The sequence below is a fragment of the Heliconius melpomene genome, chromosome 16, assembly GCF_056956725.1.
Source record: "Heliconius melpomene rosina isolate 202511_hmr_F chromosome 16, ASM5695672v1, whole genome shotgun sequence".
Classification (NCBI taxonomy): Eukaryota; Metazoa; Arthropoda; class Insecta; order Lepidoptera; family Nymphalidae; genus Heliconius; species Heliconius melpomene.
Window position 1 is genome coordinate 9,653,645 of NC_140404.1, and position 19,508 is coordinate 9,673,152.

Here is a 19,508-nt window from a genome sequence, read left to right on the forward strand (position 1 = left end):
ATATTTAATATTACCATTATTTTTGCTCTAGTTTCCAGGCAAAGCGTGACGTTAAGTTCCACCACGCAACACAATACCTCCAGAATTTATGGGGAAATAGGGAACGGAGTGTATTAACATTAGATTTTCTCTGCCTATCCCGCTGAGTGCGGGATACAGCGTGACTCACTGCTTACATTAAAATGTTTTTAGTTTCTGTTTTAATTAAGGAGCTTATGATGATATTGTTTAATAAACAAATTTGAAAAGTGATGTGAAAGAGTCAAATGGGTCAACCAACTTTCAACACACTCGAAAGTTATTTTCAGTATGCTAATGATATAGTAAGTACAAAACATAAAAATTATGACTTTGTAAAATTACTAAAATTACCCATACTTTTAGTAAGATTTGAGTTATAAGGCCAAAATAGAAAAATATTCTATCTCTTAATGAAACTAAATAATATTTACACTTATGACAGGTAATAGAAAAAATGTTTAGAAAATTCTCAACTCCAGCATTTGTATGTCTTGATAATAAGTTTTAATATTTTAAGCGTCATACTGTAGCGAGGAAGCCAGAGAGAAGGGAGAAACTCTACGGTCTCTGTATACCTCTTTCACTTCGTCCGCCTTACATGCCCTCCGAGGGTCCTTATGCTTTATACGTGACCATCCTCCAGTATCTTCGACACTGTGTTTTCGAAGGTGACTGAACGTGAACTGACGTCTTCCCCTACATCTCGTACCGCTCAGGTTCCCTTCATAAATCTTTTTAGACATTACATTATTTTAGGTTTATACTTAAATACAATAACAACCAAAAGCCAGTACAAAAAGACATGCGCAGGCGCAGGCGAGCGTAATACGTACTATACATATTTTCAACTCGACAATCTCTAACCTTTAAAGGGTAGATCATATCGGTGTAAAGCTGGTAGCCGATCAATTATCGTCGGTACATAAATAAAATGAAATGAATGGACGTGTTTATTCGCAAAGATTGCTATTTTCTATATTAGTTCTATATTTGTATGTGCAAGTTTATTTATTGTATGAGACTGTCATTAATCTATATATATCCTTTTATACAGATATTTGCAATGTATTTTTATCTTGTGATAATATTCTAAAGTTTGTTTGTTCGCAAGAAATTTGCTAATTAATTTTAAGTTTTATGATTATAAACAAATGTGTAGATCGAATTGTATTTAGAAAATATATTTTTTATAACCATTTTTTTTCAACTTCAAGCTTTATCCTGTACCAGAGGACACCGGAGCCTTAAAATAAAAAATGTTAAATTCCATCAGCCTTTTAAAGTCCACTGCTGGACATAGGCCTCCCCCAATGCTCGCTATTCCGTCCGGTCCTGCGCCCTTTGAATCTAGCGGGTTCCCGCTGTCTTCTTGAGGTCGTCGGTCCACCTGGTTCGAGGGCGGCTGCACTCCTTTTGCCGAGACGTGGTTATATATTAAATATTTTAAAACAATTGCATAAGTTAAATTCATGTCTTTGCAAAGACTTGTTTAACCGTCTACAAAATATGATCAGACATGAAATGAGATAGCCAAAGATAAAAAATATTCCTATTATTCGACATACATTAGAATCTATATCCGTCAACAACTAAACTAATTATAAAGATTCATTATAACTAATTATAAAATGTAACTTTATATGTAAAAGCAAAATTTTAATGAAACCTATTTAAATATATAAATATAAAGATCGTTTTAGTAAATCGAGTTAACGAGAGCAAGACGCGCCAGACGGGCGTCAGGGGTTATCTCCTATTGACGTTACATAGTTATCGTAGACTTTTAGCCGGTACTTACTATTTCACGCATTATTATAAGTAATTTATATATTTTATATTAAGGGGTCGTCATGGCACAGTGGCACCAGGGTGTGACTGTAACACGACGGTTCTGGGTTCAATCCCCACTCGATGAAATAAAGTATTTATTTATATTTTCATTTCTTCGCTCTGGTGTCGTCAATGAACACGCAATGCCTCCAGAATTCGGCGGAAAGTGACGACTGTCTTAAGTGTCAGTGCAGAGGGAATATAGTGAGGTTCCCTCTGACTATCCTGCTGTGTGCGGGATACAGCGTGAAGCTGAACATTAATAAATGATAAATAATAGTAATACTTTATAAAGCTTGTAGATCTAGTTAATAACACAGTTTTCATTCGAAGCACGACTGCTTACAATTATCAATCCGTACAAAGTATAAATTATTTATAACTCCATCTCTTACATAGATCGCTATCGAAAGTCTATCTAGATTTATGTTTTATATGGGGAAGCCGGTCTCAAAGAGACATAACATTTTTTATGAAGTTAATACCAATAATTTTACCATAGTATTTCATGGTAAATTTTATAATATAAACTAGCGCCCCGCCCGCCGCTTCGCCTGCGTGAACGTTACTACTAATTTCTGTCCATGAGTACCCACGTCCTATAAGTGACGTCCATGCAAAATTTTAGACTCCTAGCACTTGTAGTAACAAAGTTTTATACAAACTCTCTACCCCAAAAACAACCCCTTTAGAAGTCGAATATTGCAAATTCCCGTCTTAGCGAGCACCTACTTCCTATAAGTAACTCCTATGCAAAATTTGAGATTCCTAGCACATGTAGTTTCTGAGATTTCGCGATGAGTGAGTGACCTTTCGATTTTATATATGTAGATGTATAGAAGTAGTGTGCAGAGATTAAATTTCTCTACCTAATTGTCACTGAAAATATTTTGATTTATAACTAATCGAACCCACAATCGCCGCGTTTACATTTAGATATGCCGCTACACCAAGAGGGCCCCAATTATACGTGATTATGGACGGCAAAGCGTTAAAATTATCGAGTACAAAAATGTACAAAAAATGTAGACTCTTATATCCTTATATGTATAGCTAAATTACTCAATGATTGGAACTATAATTTGTTTATAATATAGAGTATTTAGATCAGAACTCATATTAATCGAAATATATAGAGGAAATACGTTTCTTTTTTTATCTTTCTGGTTCTTTTTATCTTTAAAAAAGGAAAAATATATACTATAATATCAACTTTCCATAAATCATACAGAAACAACAACATTTATCATGCAATCACTGAGAAATGTTGTAAACATTTTTTTTTATTTTAAATAATCTATATGATTAATTACTTATACAATTAATAAACGATATTGATATTAAAATATAAATATAAAAAAAAAATGTAAAAAAAATGGTGTTATTCGTTTATATGAAGACCGTCGTTGTACAGGGGCACAAGCGAGTGATTCTAACGTGATGATTGTTTGTTCGATCCCCAGTCAGAGAATTGAGTTATTATTTATTAATATTTCCATTTCTTCGCTCTGGCACCAAAGTAAAAGCGGTATTGAGTTCAAGGCCTCTAAAATTCGACGAAGCGAAGGAATTAATTATGGATATCTTTACAATATAAATTAATTAAAGTAAAATTCTGGATCATAAGAAAAATTGATTTCACAATTATAATAATGAACTACCATATTCTATGCCTTACGCCCACACTAGCTAATTGTATTGTGTAAATCTTCTAATCTACGCCTTGTCTGGTTAAGACTAAGTCAACATTTGCATATTATATACTAAAGCTTTCCAAATAAAGATTTGAGCTGGGTCATAAATTGTGTGATACTAGTTTTTAGCTGCAGCTTCGCCCGCGTGTTCGAACGAAATAACTACTAGATGTGTATGGCTAACGTAACCATTCTTTTTACGTATTAAAACAGAATTTGTTTTTTTTTAGTGAATTAACAATAATTTTTCTATTTTTTAACAATTGCAAAAAACGTGATGGTTCAGTTCAAAACGGGGAATTAATTCACATCATACAATATGACGATGACATATTCTTAGTTCGGGGGTTAACTCTAATCGCGAGTAGTTTAGAACAATAGAAACAATTAATATAGTCTAATATTGCCTTTATCAATAAATAAACTATCTAACACAAAAATTTTTTTTTTTCAATTTGAACTAGCAATTCCTGAGATCAGTGGGTTCAACCAAACAAACACTTCAGCTTTATATTCGTGTATATACTATGTACATGGAACATGTAAGAGATCAAATGGACTTGAAAACGTTTTTTAAATTGTTATCTTGTAAGCTTATGATAATTTTGCTAAGTAAATCGTGTATGTACAGTATAGGTGCTTGCAATACAAAGGATTAATATAAATTACTTAGTAAAATTATATTCGTTTAAAATATATATATCTATTTTGTAATTTAGGCTGTTATTTATTGTTATGCTAATGTCAAATAAAATAAAAATTGATTAATGAAAATAAAGTTATAATCATCTATATTATTTTATAGATACAATATGGAAGTAAAGGAAACGCAGCTATACTAGCTATATATTAAGCATTACATACAATTAATTTTAAAGTCATTTATAACAATATATACTAAGCCGCAAGGAAAATTAAATTATATTTAAATTCGTATTATTTTCCCCTATAACATAGCTTTGATAGTGATGTACGTATTAATTACTCATTAGTTAGGTTTATTCGTCATTAAGTTTTAATGATTTTGAGAATCGATATTGACGTATTTCGTATTACATTTGACGTATTCCGATATCTTATATACCTAATATGATGTGGCAACCATATTTGATTCCGATAGTAGAAGCTAATGAAATAAATTATTTTTTAATGATTTCATTTTCATTTGATAATAGCTATAGTCATTTTAATGCGTCAAACTTATAATGTGTTTTTTAAAACAAAATATTATTAGTGTAAGATAAAAAAAATATTTAACAAATTGGAGGGATTTTAAAAGATGGATTTTTAAAATAAAAATTAATTACTGTTGTATAAAACTGTGTTGTTTCTTTTTTCTTTGTATGATACAATTTTTTACAAAACAGTATGGATATCTATAGAAGTATATATTTTTTTTATATTTCAACATTAACCATTGATACGAATTTTGCAATATTTTACGTAAACTGTTATTATCGTTTTTTGTTTTCAGAAAAACTGAAATAAAAATGCAAAAAAATACATGAAATATTTGAAACATATTAAAAAAAATTTAAAACCCACAAATATTTGCACACAAGCGGTATAATTTATGTACTTATACAAAAAATATATTAAGTAATATACAAACTAAATGCTATATGTCATTATTTTAATATAAAATATAACATTTCTAAGTGATACAGAAATACTGACAAGTTTTTCATTCCACAACATGGTAAGTAATTCTGAACGCGTAATTGTAACATGTTTCCTAGCATTCCACTTTAACCAGGATAGAGCTACCTTGCAGCTCACAGAATAAAGAATAATAAAATATATCTATATTTCTTTCATTTTTTTAAATTAAAAAATATTATTTTTTATTATACAATGTGATATAAATTGATGTAACTTCGACGGTGATTAGGAATGTTCCATATTATTTCAGTTGTAACGTGAATTTCATTTTAAAGTCCGAAATAATAACAGATTCTTAAAATACACTATAAAATCTAAAAAAATCTAAAATTTTAATTATTTCTTTATCTACTGTGCCTAGTTTAAATATTAATAAAATAAAATGCATCTAGCATTGTTACTTATTTATGTGAAGCTTTAATTGAGTTTATATTTTTGACATCGTAGCGTTGTTGTTCAAGTTCAAAATTCATTTGAAGAATATACTTTATCGATTTTCCTATTAAATACTCAACGTATATAAAGATATCTAGAAGTAAGAAATAATAATTTAATTAAACTAAAAGAAACCAAAAGTTTAACCGAATTAACGAAGGAACCTGGACTCCATTAAATTCCTCGTGATCTCATCATCAAAAGGCATTAATTTGAAACACGATGCACACTGCAATAGTGCAGGCACTGTATATGGAAGACCACATGAACAAGATAAAGATCAACATCTGAAAGGATTCTTTGACGTACTAGATACGCAAGAAGGCTCGAGGAATACCGCTCTCTTAGAAATGATTATTTATATTAAAAAAACAATTATTTTCCTGCTCTCATAAGACTAATAGTAGCGTTGAGTTATGCCACTTAACAAGTAAATCTCGAATGTCTCTCGAATTCAGATAGAAAGTAAGAAACGGAGTGTTTTGACACAAAATGAATATTATTTAACTATAACCAAGTACTAGTGTAGTATCAACAGAAACAATTGCAATGCGTACGATGCGTATAAAGAGGTCACTAGAACGCAGTAACGGTTAAACAATGTAGTGAAAGTCGCTGTTATCAACTCTAATGAGAATAGATTATATCGATCGAAAGAATAAAGAATAAACAAGACTGTTTGTAGCGTCCTCAGAAAAATATACGAATTACTGAAAATATTAGTTAGGTTTTACCTAGACTTACTAAAGATTTTTTTAAGAATTGCTTGATTGAAATATTCGCAATTAGTCCCTGACAAGAGTTTCTTCTACTAGGGTAATAATCGCTAAAATCAAAGATCTTATTATTGTTAACGTATGTTATCAATTTTAAGTGTTATATCACTTAGAAAAGATAAATACTTATTTAGTACAGTTGAAGCTCTTAAAAACCATCTAAGCTTTCTCACCACTAAGCCATACTACGTAAACGGTTTCCAAGATGCGCGGGTTCAAATCCCGCTACGTTAAATTTAACAAAATTATATGTTTTTTAAGTAAGTAATATTAATGCATGAAGATATAATAATTAAAATTTACATCGCGAGCTACATGAACTGGCCATAAATTATTAATTAATTAACATGATATAACAAACAACAAGCGAAAACGACCACCTGTAGACCCCTACTATATATACTATACAATATATTTCAACGTAAACAAACTTGACCTCGCAATGTTATCAAAATCACATTGGCCAAAGCTTCTTACTGCCATATTTATACGCGGCTATAAATGAAATGCTTAAAATTTTTCGTTATTACATACAAATTTATTCAACGGCTAAGGACGACCGCTTTTAAAACTAGTAATTTTTTTTATGCATAAATGAATACAAAATGTAACAATATGAAACGTTTTTCCATTTATAATATTTTTTTAAAATTCTTAGGCAAGTATTTATAAATCGTTCTCAAGTCTGAAATCGATCTTGAGATGCTGTTTTTACTCAAAAATTGTATATCTACGAATGAAAACGGCTTCCCAAGACCGATCTAATAAATAAATAGAGTGTGAAAAATTATATGAAAATATAAAACTATGTAGATACGCACAATTGTACATAATTAATTATACACATCCGTTACTTCTATAAGTCTGTACTTTAGTAAATAACCACATCGATTTCTTTTAACTAATTAAAAGAAAAACGGCCGACTACTATTTAAAACAATTAAGGCCGTTGTGGCCCAATGGCATATGCATGAGACTGTAAAAGCGACGGTTGTGGGTTTGATTCCCACTCGGGAGAGTGAAATTTTTAATATTTTCAGCTCTCCCTCTGGTAGTGAGGCAAGCGCTGCTTTGAGTTCCACTACTCAACACGAGCAATGCCTCAAGAATTCGGTCTTAATAGAGAGCAGAGTTTTAATATTAGGTTCCTAGGTACCGTCAACCTACTCTGATTTGTGCGGGGATACAGAATGAATCTAAAAAAAAAGTTAATACAATACTTCAACCTGCATACAGAAAAAAAGTACACCACAGTTCTTAAAGCCTCGCTAATTATTTTAATGTCTTTATTGACAAAAGTCAATTGAATAATAATCCAATAAGAAAATTGAATGTACGAAAACGTCCATGCGTTTATTTGGCCTTGTAATTATCCTTCAAAGTAAAATTGTTCTATCCTTGACATAATTAATGCACGTGCTACCAAAATTTTGAGGTTATATTAATATAAGATGTTTCAAAATAGACCTAAATTATGTATGGATTTAAAATAAAAAATCTCAACCATTATTATTTAATACAAATTAAGTAATTCTTATTGTAAAGTGTTGTTTAATTCAAATATAGTAATCATTATAATAATAACCATACAATTTTTTTGTATTCGTGCGAAGATACGCTCAAACGAGCATCGCAAGTGGTAGTACGAGACTATGAGATCATTTCGTGCTTATCTCAAGAATGACAATTGACTCTATAATTATTTCGTGTATTATATCTCTCCATTGCAATTTAATGGCGGCCACCATTAGCCAAATTATACGGTAATATAATTTATTAACTATAATTGTATAAACTCATTCAATCAGTCAACCGGCCGGTGCTGGAGCTGGTTTTTAATTATTCACTTTTTCTTTCCTCGACCAATCAGTGCAGATTAAACTTGTCTTTTACTTTTTTCTGTGCCTCAGTGCGTTTTTTTTTTCACGATTTTATTCATATTTCATATATTTTATGAGTATATATATGTATGTCGAAAATTGACTGTAATTTTGTGTCAAAATAAAGGAAAATTAAAATAATTTCTTATTTAATACATTCAAGAGTTTAATCAACTGCATATACTTAACATACTAAAGTATAAACGTCATTGAATATTTCTTATATCTCAATATTTTTTATTAAATTTGCAAATTAAATTTATATCAGTTATAGGACCTGCCAAGAAATTTATTCTTTTGTTTAATATGCCAATTTTATCAATTCTACAATTATAATTTGTTAGGTATGTAGGTATAATTAAAAATTACGAAACCTTAATGTATGTTACATTTAAATTAGTTTATGCAAATTACCTTTTGAGTAGGTCGAGGTGGTTCGGGTACGTCGGAGTCCCATTCTGAACTAAGATCGTCACTTGACGCTTCAGTAAAGTCTTCATTCCACGGAACTTCAAGTAAAGAAGTCTTCATCTGGTCGTAGCCAGGAGATAGAGTAGGAGGTCCGTATCCGGGGGGTAAAGGACTTGATGCTCTACAATCTTCACAGTTACATGGTTTTGGACCAAACTTTTCTTTACAATTAGAGTCTTTGGAATCTGTTTTAGAGTTTCTTCTGTCACGTTTTCTAGCACTTCGCGGTGACAATCTATTGTTACACTGCGGTGGAATGTAATACCTCGTGGGCTCCGACAGCCTCCTGCCGGCATCCGGCGTCTCAATTTTCACAGGCGCCAGCAAGGACATCTTCTTGGTCATCGGCTGCTGTCTCTCAGAAGCTGATCGGTCCTCCTCCATGGTGTACCTTATAATGGGAATGGTGAAAGGAAAATCGGGACACTCCGGCATTATGGATATCACTTAGCACTGAATAGGCTCCCGTGTGTTTTCAGATGAAGGCACAACGACATTTTAATGAAGTTACAGGCACATTTTCGCTTCACGCGTGTTTACGAGCACGGGCGTCAGTACTGCGCGCGGCGCACGGACTGCGCGGGCGCCGCTATGTGTTGTAAGCAATATTATTATTGAACGTTTGAACGATTCGACAGTTCGACACTCGCGCCGATATACGCAAATGATAGGAAATTTAAAAAGAAACTCGTGATTCGTGGTAGAAAGAATGACATATTGTTTTTTTTTTTTAGGTGACAGATCTATAGATGTGTAGGTACTAGGTATGTAATTAGTGTTGTTTATATGTATATGTTCCTTTTTCATGTTTTCTTGTAAATAGGGAATTTGTTTAGATAATTATTATATACTAACTATATAATAATTATCTATATAATAACTATATTATGTTTAGTTATTCATTTAAAAATGGGTGAATTCATGCCTATGTAGACAATATAAATGATCTTCTTCCTCCTGGCATTAATCCCGGCTATTGCCAGGGTCTGCCTTACTACTCAACCTACTCCACTTTGATCTTTTGCGTCCATAGACAATATAAATGATCGTAAGTTCTAATTATCTACTAAATAATATTAACATAAAATGTTCAAATTTTAATGCCCGATCTAGAGACACCTTCTACATGCCTCAAAAAACTAATTGTTTAATACTAAAGGCTTTTAGGACACATAAAAAAATATTTTGGCGCATTTCATTTGAATATTAAAATATTTCACGTAAAATATTTAAAAAAATTACCAAGCTTAATAATCTTAACCCTTTCTTTTGTATAATGTCTAAATTTTTATGTTTGTGTGAGCGTTTGTGTACGCTACAGAGATACAGCCTGGTGACAGACGGATAAACAGATGGACGAACGTAAAGCGGACATAATAGGGTCCCGTTTTACCCTTTAGGCACGGAAGCCTAAAAAATAACATTTCAGCCAATTTAATAAAAGAGAAACCAAAGTTATTTTACAGAAATTTTGTCGTTCAAAATATAAGTGAAGTTAAAAATCAATTTTCATATTTTTTCATTCTATTAGCGATACTAATAGATTCTATTATTATATACGTAAATAATCAACAATGACGCAAATAAGCAGATGTATAACTACGCATATTCACAAATTTGAAAGTATAATTTTTTAAATTATAATTTTTATGAATATTTAGCATAAGTACATTTATTTCATATTTATACAACTTTATTGTATTAATAAAGGCATTTCATTTTGTACCAGTTGTTAGATATAATTAAGCATTCCTTTCTATTTGAGAAACTGTGAGTTGTGAAATAAAAAATAATAATTTCATCAAGACATTGCGTGTTGAGTGTGATGAGTTGAGTGCTTGAACTCAATATCACTCTTTTTTTTATTTTTCACTTTTTTGTGAAATCCTTGTATGGACCTTGAATCTTGAATTGGATACCCATATTGTGGTATCTGAAAAAAAAAAATTTCCACTAAGTCCAATGGCGTCTCACAATCGCCATGATTATTTTGTTTTAACGTCACCTATCTAAGAACACTTGGGCTGCTAAAACGTTCAGCGGTCCTGGAGATATTGGGTAATAAAGAATATTACATACATACATACAAGATACGCGTGAAAAACATAACCCTTCCTTAGCAGTCGGGTAAAAGAAAGTTGACAAAAGGTTCTATATTCATTTTGATTTAATATTCATAATATTAAGTTATAAAATCAAATTTTTAATATTACGAAACCTGTCCCTTCACTAACAATATCCATGTGATGTTAATTTACGTCATCGCATTACGTATACGAGTACATTTAGCAATCACTCATTGTTAACTTTTTTTAGATGGCACGATCGATAAAGTCTCACGAATAAAAATATTTTACTTAAAATATTTTTCACTATATTTCAGATTTTCCACATTTTCCTACACTTTTTCCTATTTGTGTTAAATATAATTACTCGCTCGATGCCTTTATGGCGCAGTGGGGCAGCGTCCGATTGTAACCGCAATGGTTGTGGTTTCGATGTCATTTCGGGGGATTAATTATTTTCCTTTTTCAAAAATAAAGCATAACATAAAAATATATTATCTATTCTAAATTACACTAGTATTTTTTTTTCCTAAAACATGGCTAATCAGTAGCTATTATATTAATAAATGAAAACAAAACTGAGTTCCCTCAAGGGAGTGAGGTTCTCTCTGCCTACCAAATATATGAAAAAGTATTTATAATAATTGAACAGGAGAAAAGTCATGTAAACAACATGAAGACCCCCGGGGGTATGTATGAAGAGGTTGATGACAGAGGAAGAAGCGAAAGAGGTATGTGGGGACCGTAGCGTTTGGCGCTCCTTTTTTTCTGATTACCCTGCTAGGGATACAGCGGGAAGCTAAAAAAACTAAAAAAATATAGTAATAAACAAACACGTATGAACGTATGAAATTGGAGTGCATCTTTAAAAAATTGGCGACGAAATGCCAATAAAATTACAGCTTAAAAGGAAACTCAATGTCGGTCAATTATGGTAATAACCGTTAAATGAATTATGCTGACCACTTCGATTGACGCCGTTGTATTGAAACCCTCTAGTTTTTTGTTTAAATTGTACATATATATATTTGTGAAATATATTATAAATTTAAAATTACTTGTAAAATGATAAAACATCCATATTTTATCTTGTATTTACGTTTTTTTATTATATTTAATTTTTACACTTTTTAATTAACTTAACTATGCATTGAATAAGCATACAACAGTTTCTTTTCTATTACTAATCTAATCATATGATAATTAAGCTTAATTATTTAAAACTTTGCCAACTTTGTATTCCAAATATTTTAAGAATTAATGCAATTCATTTTTAATCAAACTCATGTTTTATAAATATTTATAATACTTTACGAAAAACAACTACTACTAAAAAATACAGTTCTTACCAATTAATGTAATTTAGCGAATATACCAAATAGATCATATTTAATAAGCGCAGCTATTTTCGGCAAAACCACCAATTAAATGTAGCCATAAAAAATTATCATTATATTCAATTTACCAATCTCATTGATTTATATCAGTTAAATTTTTGAAATATTTTAACAATTATCATAAAAATGGCGTTGAAGGTAAAGTCCTTATTAAGAAAAACACCTTTTGAAGTTTTTTGAAGTTCTCACTAGACTACTTGTATGAAATTCCGGATATTTCCAAAATATATAACTCTACTAAACATTTTTACATGAAAATCTAAGTGTAAAATTGTGATATTTTGTAGAGCAAGTCGTGTAGAGTTCATTCACTTATTATTCTATGTATGTGCAAGTATTTTTCTTCGTATATTGTATATTTAATTATATAGATAAGATGTTTGGATTTTGGAGGTGTATTTTTGTTATAAATACCAATATTAAATAAAAAAACTTATAGCGATTCTGTCAGTTTGTTAAAATTTTATCCCTCTAAAGAGTATAAAATGTATTTGCTTCTTTTTGTTATATAATTATCACAGCTAAAATTACGACTACCAAATATAAGTAAATTAGTTAATTTAAGTTAATTTATGTATTTTAAGTAAGTTAAATAAAAAACTAAAAGTTACAAAAAGTGATACCTCAAATTGTTGGGGTATTTATTTTTTTGGTATAAATTTTTTGCATGAATATGTAACAATTAGTGTTTTTTTTTATCTTTCAGTAATATAATATATGGCATATATGCTATGTAAATACACCAAGAATGCACGGCGGACTTAAATCCATCAATTTAAAGAGTCACATAAATTTTCAGATGAAAACTACTGAAAGTAAGAAGACTTTTTACTTAAAAACCACGTTCAACTTGCCTTATATAATTTAAACATATGTTATTAGCCGCTATTAATATATAATGTTATAATTAAAAAAGTTTACGGAAAAGTTTCCATTTCATCATAATTACGAGAGTGGGGCATGTCGAGGGGAATTCCTTCTGTGGTTTTGTGGTCGAATATTCTATATAAATGGATATAAATTTCGACATAATAATTATAAAGTATGGACAATGAACGTTTGCCTTTATTGCGTAAATTTGTATGAATGTAGGTGTAATAAATTCTTTAGTCTTTGCAATTGTTAGACATTTTTAATGGAAGTATTTTTTTTTATTCATTATGTCTATTCATTACTCGTAATTACAAATTTTATTTATTTATAATGTTGATATTATATTATCCTTCGTTGTTTTTTTTTTGTTAATCGCCGACAGAATGATAGATTTCGCCAAAAAAAATGTTGAAACTTTAGACAGCTAACATCGAAACTCCTCGTGGAAAACTTAAACTCACTCTACCTCGAGATATCCTAGTTTTTAATAAATGTGTAATAAACGTTAAAAATATTATATACACAATAATTAAATTATTAATTTAAAAGTATTTACTTTATCTTAAATAAATTCTTAAAATTTTCTTACAAAATACACTAACATATTGAATATTGGCGTTATTTTAAATTTGATTCAAATTTGCTTATGCCTAACTAAAAACCTGTACCTATAATGTTAAATCTGCAAATTTTACATAGGAATATAGCGAAGGAATTTTAATGTGCCTTGACAAGTTTCCGTTTCGGTTTTTGCCAAAAGCTGAATGTTCTGCATTGGTTTCGGTATTGGCTAGATTGTTTGAACTAGACGCTATTTATTCTATTTATGTTATTATCTTAAAAAATAAGTATGGAACTATAATTTTACAACTATTGTTTTACAACTGTGACGATTGTGATTTTTTTTACAAGTTATTTTTTTTTACACTCAGTAAAATAAACGTAAAAACATAAAAAAATAATGTTATTTTTTTAAATATACTTAGGTAGGTAAGACATATCAAATTTAAAAATATTTGAAAAAATACTACAAAATAAAATGCCTAATTATCACAAATTAAAAAACACATAACTTTACCTTATTTAAAAATATTGTATATATTCATCCTATCCTTTTTTATTTATTATACATTATACAAGAAATTACAAATTGCAGGTACTAAATTTAAATTGGAAATTCGAGTCCAACGACCCACAGCCGTAGAAAGTCGTGGAGAGAGGTATGACGTAGGAGTGACGCACGCGCACGCCTATATATTCTGACCTCGTCCGGTGACGTCACTGGGAACGATTTATGACATTTTTTTTAAATTCCTTTGGCTCCCATTTAAAGGATTCATTTGCGGAGTATCTTAACACTCTTCAGTGTCGGAACACTGGTAACTGGGTGAATATAACAGTGTTAGGTCACTTTGTTTTCTCGTACTTTAGAGACACTGTTCAAAGTGTGACGGAACCCAACCCCGTGTTTTGCCCAAACAGAATGGGAATATGAAAATATTCTAATAGTAAACATACTAAATTTTAGCTTAAGTCAAAACGAATTGTAAAGGTTATACTAAAGTAACAATATCGGTGTTGAAAACGTGCTGTCGAATTGAAAATACAAATACGGCAGAAATACGTCAAACTACTGGACCGTATCTTGCAACTTCATTATAAATGTTAATTGAATTAAATTGTACAGCGGCCATTGAATTAACGATAAATTGATTGTTTCCTATTTTATATATATGGCTTTACTTACTTTAATTATTGTATTAAACATGTTTATATTAAGAATAGTGATAAGTTAATTAGTCCTCCAGGTTAATCAGAAAGAAAAAGACTAGATTACCTTATGATGATTTCCCAGGATAAAGGTGGCATAAAATGGTAAAAAATAATTGGTTATAAATAAATTATGGAAGTTCAAAAATTGTAAGCTTAATTTTAGGTTATTTAAGTTATTATTTAACCAATAACTATTACAAAGATAGAATAATATAAACAAATATAAATATTCCCCAAAGTGGGATACAAATCCACTACCCTCAACTTCGAACAGGCACTTTTATGCCTTACGACATTGTTTATCATGGGCTGTTTCTTTATTCTTATATACGTTTACAAATTTATTTTGACTAACATATGGTCCGATACCTTTTTTCCATATCATGTTTTTTTAATATTTTTGAAATTTTAAATATTTCTAAACCTAAGGCTAAACGATGTCTAAACGATTTTTTAACATATCTTAATGTTATACATATGTAATGCTTACAAAACGTAAACTGACTTCCTTATAAAGGATGCAAATGCAATAAAAAATACCGTTGCAATTTATTACATATATTAGACTATATAAATATAGTGTAGTGCAATGACGTGGAAATATTGCTAGTGGTTGACGCACTCCTGACGTAGGAGAATGATCCCATGAATTTTACATAGCCTATTTGATTTTCTTTAGAGTCGTACGTATATTCCTGAGTATGAAATTCCTGCATGTATAAAGGTTTTTTGAAATAAAATGTTTAAAATCTTTTTTCAATTCATATTGCTTTTTAATAAATTGTTTATAGGTCACTTTTTGATTTTGATTTCGATAATTGACAGTTGGAGTATCTTTGTTATTGATGTCTTAGGTCAATAATAAAATAATTATTATACAATTATGTGACTATAAAACTACATTTATTTAATCCCAAATACATAAGATACAGGTTTATTTCATTTTTTGAATGATTTTGTCAGGTATAAGTTGTTCTCATTTTCCTATCCAATATGCCTACGCTTACATCATTACGGGCGACGAGTAGTGGCCACCCTGCAGTTACGTTATCTAAACTTTTTCTGCCATTTGCCCTTAAATTGTCCTGACAAAGTTATCCTTAAAACTACTTTTAAAATTAACTTCACCAAAACAAATAAGTAAATTATAATGTTGGAAAGCAATCATCAGCTGCAAAAGCTCCTGCGCAACTTCTTAACTCAGCTACTAACGCCATCTAACGTTAGGTAATGAAACTAAAATACGAGAGCTGTGTGGCTTTTAACATTGTACTTGTAACACTACGCTGCTGTCGTTTCGACTGCTCCCTAATAGATGGCGCTTTATGGTACTAATAATAAAATTGAATGTTAGCTGTCACCAATGAAATTGCACTTTCACTTCATATCATCAATATTACGAGTTGAACAAAATAAAAAAAAAGTAAAAAAAAAATTAAGTTAAACGGTTTTATATTGCAGATAAATAAAATCGTGGAGCATGTCCACTTTAAATGAATTTTGGATGACCTTGGAATTAACTGTATCATATTCATTGAATAATGAAATGATAACTTTAAGATAATCTACGGACGTGCCCCACGATTGTATTTATCTGCAATATAAAACCGTTTAACTTAATTTTTTTTTTTACTTTTTCTTTTGTATAGTGCACTGAATTCTACTTGACAAGCCCTTTCATTTGATATCCATATTGATGGGATTGAAAAAAACTAAGTTGTCCGCCATCTTGTAGCGGCGGCCATCTTGGACTCACAATAATATTGAATATGGATAATTGTATTGTCACCAGAATCAAAAGCGTATACCAAATTTCAGATCAATCAGTTAACGGGAAGAGGGTTAAATTTCAATTACTAAATTTGACCCATACTAATATCCAAACAAACGGGGTGAGCTAAATAAAACCGTTTAAAAAAGAAAATAATTAAAGTATAAATAAATACACATGAGTATATTTTTCTTATTCAAATCTTAACTTAATTATCAATCGTAATAACTAAGTAAATATAGACAAAATACCACTGTAATTGCAAATTATCAACAAAAATCTTTTAATTGATCAGAAAATAATTTCAATAATGCTAAATCGAAGGAAGTTTATATAATATATTATAATCATTTCAAGTTCGTCAGTCAGCATACGAGTCTGTTTGGGCGGAATGTAGACAACGCAAAATAATGCAGGTCTACAATCAAATAACTGTTTAAATAATTAGAACTGATTCCTATGTGGCTTGATGTAAAAACGAAAATAAAAAAAAATCGGATTACACCAGATTATACCAAAAAATATCTAGGATAACATCAGATTTACAAAACCCTGAAGACGTACATGCTTCTAAAGTTATGATAATCATTTCAAATCATTGATTTTTTCTTTCTGGCATTACTGCCTAAACCCTAGGTTCCCTCTGCCTACCCTGCTGTATACAATATACAGCGTGAAGCTGATCTGATTTGCCTTTTTGATCTCTTAATTAGCACTTGATCCCAATTTCACTTGTCACATTAGTCAAGCGGACTCATATAATCCGCTAACTAGAATGTAGTCGGCTCTAATAATACCTGTCTCGAGATTTAAGCACCATGTCATATATAAAAGGTGTTTTGATTACATTTAATATGGTGTAATATTGGCTTAACTGGTTTGAAACAAAAAATAATGACTGAGATTGTAACTGCAATTTTACGTTTATTATAATTATATAATATATAATTAAATATATTGCTATACATGTTTATCTTTATCTTTATCATTGTGACGTTAGAGTTAGAATATTTTTTTATTAGAAAAAGGGGGCAGACGATGCCATGGAGTTGCCGACCTTAAGGGTAAAAGTGTACTGTGGACTCGACACTTTCCACAAGTCTTAGAGATAGAAGACCACATAATAAATAAAAATGTGTAAATTAATAAGAATATCAGTATTAAAGCTATAAATATAGAATATCCCAAATAACTGAAACCATCGACATGGACCATCTACTTTAAAATTGAACACAAACATACTCGTACAATTAGGTTATCACAATGTCATTAAAATAACATCAGAAAAAAAATATTAAAAAGTAAAATAATAATATTATTAATAAGTCACATAATTTTTTATTTTTTATTTGAACTAAATCTTTCAATTTCTTATAATATAATAAGATTTAGTGATATTTAGGTCAATGGCTATGCGATTTAAATAGTATCAAGGTATTCGTATCTATTTTTACATTTGGAGAGAGCTGGATTCATTTTATTTCATAACTAAGTATTTGCAAAACATATTATTTTTTTATTATTTTTATCATATAATGTTTTGATTCTTCCTTATCTATTAATATATTTTTAATGATGCAATTCAGTTCCAAAACTAAAAGTTAACTCCAGCAAAAAAACTTCAAACGAGATTTACGGCTTATAGTTAGCAATATCTGCATACATTTACGAATCGTCAATTAAAACAAGATTATGGTCGAGACGAGTGTGCTGCTATGAGCGACGATCGATCAATTATAAATATTTATTTGACAGCTAAATGTATTAAAATGAAAATAGAAATCTCAGATTATCAGGACGAGATTATTTATAGACTGTGTTATGAAATTTAATTACTACCTTATACAATTTTAAATATGTTATTTTAACAATGTTGGAAGAGATTGCTTGCAGTATTTTTTAAAATAAATGTAAATCAAAACACTTAAAATCATAATAAAAACAAAAGAAAAAACATACCTTTCTAAACGTCCTATTCGAATCAGGCGCAGGAAGATAAAAATCCACTATTCCCAGCAGACAATCATCACACCTACACACATCACTAGGAAGAGACGACATGGAGCCGAAACTGCTGCAGCTGTCCAAAGAGTCCGTACGAACTAACCTCCCGGTGCTCAACGCTTCCATTTTAGCCACTAATAGCGTCTCCATTAGGGATCGAGGCCGCGCGGGGGATCGGGACCTTCGCGGGAGGTCCGGGGAACCTATTCTATCTAGTATATCTGGTGATAGCGCTCTGTGACGTGGGAATGTCACGTCAGGAGATATTCCACGGCGTGACAGGTCCGGTGAGCACGGCACTATGTCGCTCGAGCCCGCCCGTGACAGTGGCGGGGTCACGCTGCGGCAGTGTGACGACGTCATTTTCGTCGCCCGCATAGCAACTTCCGTTGTAATTTTGTTTCACAATAGTTTGTCCGTTTGTTCACACATTATTTTAGAGGTAATTAGAAAGTGGACTTTAGTGGAGAAAGTATAATTAATATGTAAATAAAAGTATTATTGTTTTATGGTTACGAATCTGTGTGATGATTAAGGATATATGACAAATATTTTAGTAAAGATTATACCTACTAATCTAATTAGCTTTCAAGCACGGTGTTGTAACGAAAACTTGTGTATAAGAATTCCAATTTAAAACGGAAAAAACGTAAATTATACCATAGTTTACTTTATGAATTTAATATATATTATGAAGTATTTTTACTTGTTTACCGTATATTGCATTATTTATTCACTTCACGTACAAGAGTCAACCTTCGCAATCCTGGCTGTACCGCACCTGCTATCATAACAGCAAAAAATACCGACTAAACCTATAATTATCCTCAAAACTTTTAACTATATGTAATATAT

At 30.5% G+C, this 19,508-nt stretch overlaps 1 protein-coding gene across 6 annotated transcripts in view; it reads right to left on the bottom strand.

Annotated features, from left to right (window-relative positions):
* LOC146530994 (inositol-trisphosphate 3-kinase A-like) overlaps positions 1 to 19,508 on the bottom strand; it is an 84,855-nt gene that overhangs the window by 26,457 nt on the left and 38,890 nt on the right. For 4 of the 6 annotated variants that reach the window (XM_085199035.1, XM_085199034.1, XM_085199033.1 and 1 more), the window contains exon 2: positions 18,609 to 19,111. The exons of 1 other annotated variant lie outside the window; for it this stretch is intronic. In XM_085199035.1, coding sequence (XP_085055161.1) covers positions 18,609 to 19,031 — 423 coding nt within the window. In that variant the 5' untranslated portion in view covers positions 19,032 to 19,111. Of the gene's footprint in view, positions 1 to 8,712; positions 9,363 to 18,608; positions 19,112 to 19,508 lie in introns of those variants that run through there. One more of the 6 variants, XM_085199032.1, reaches the window with a different exon arrangement.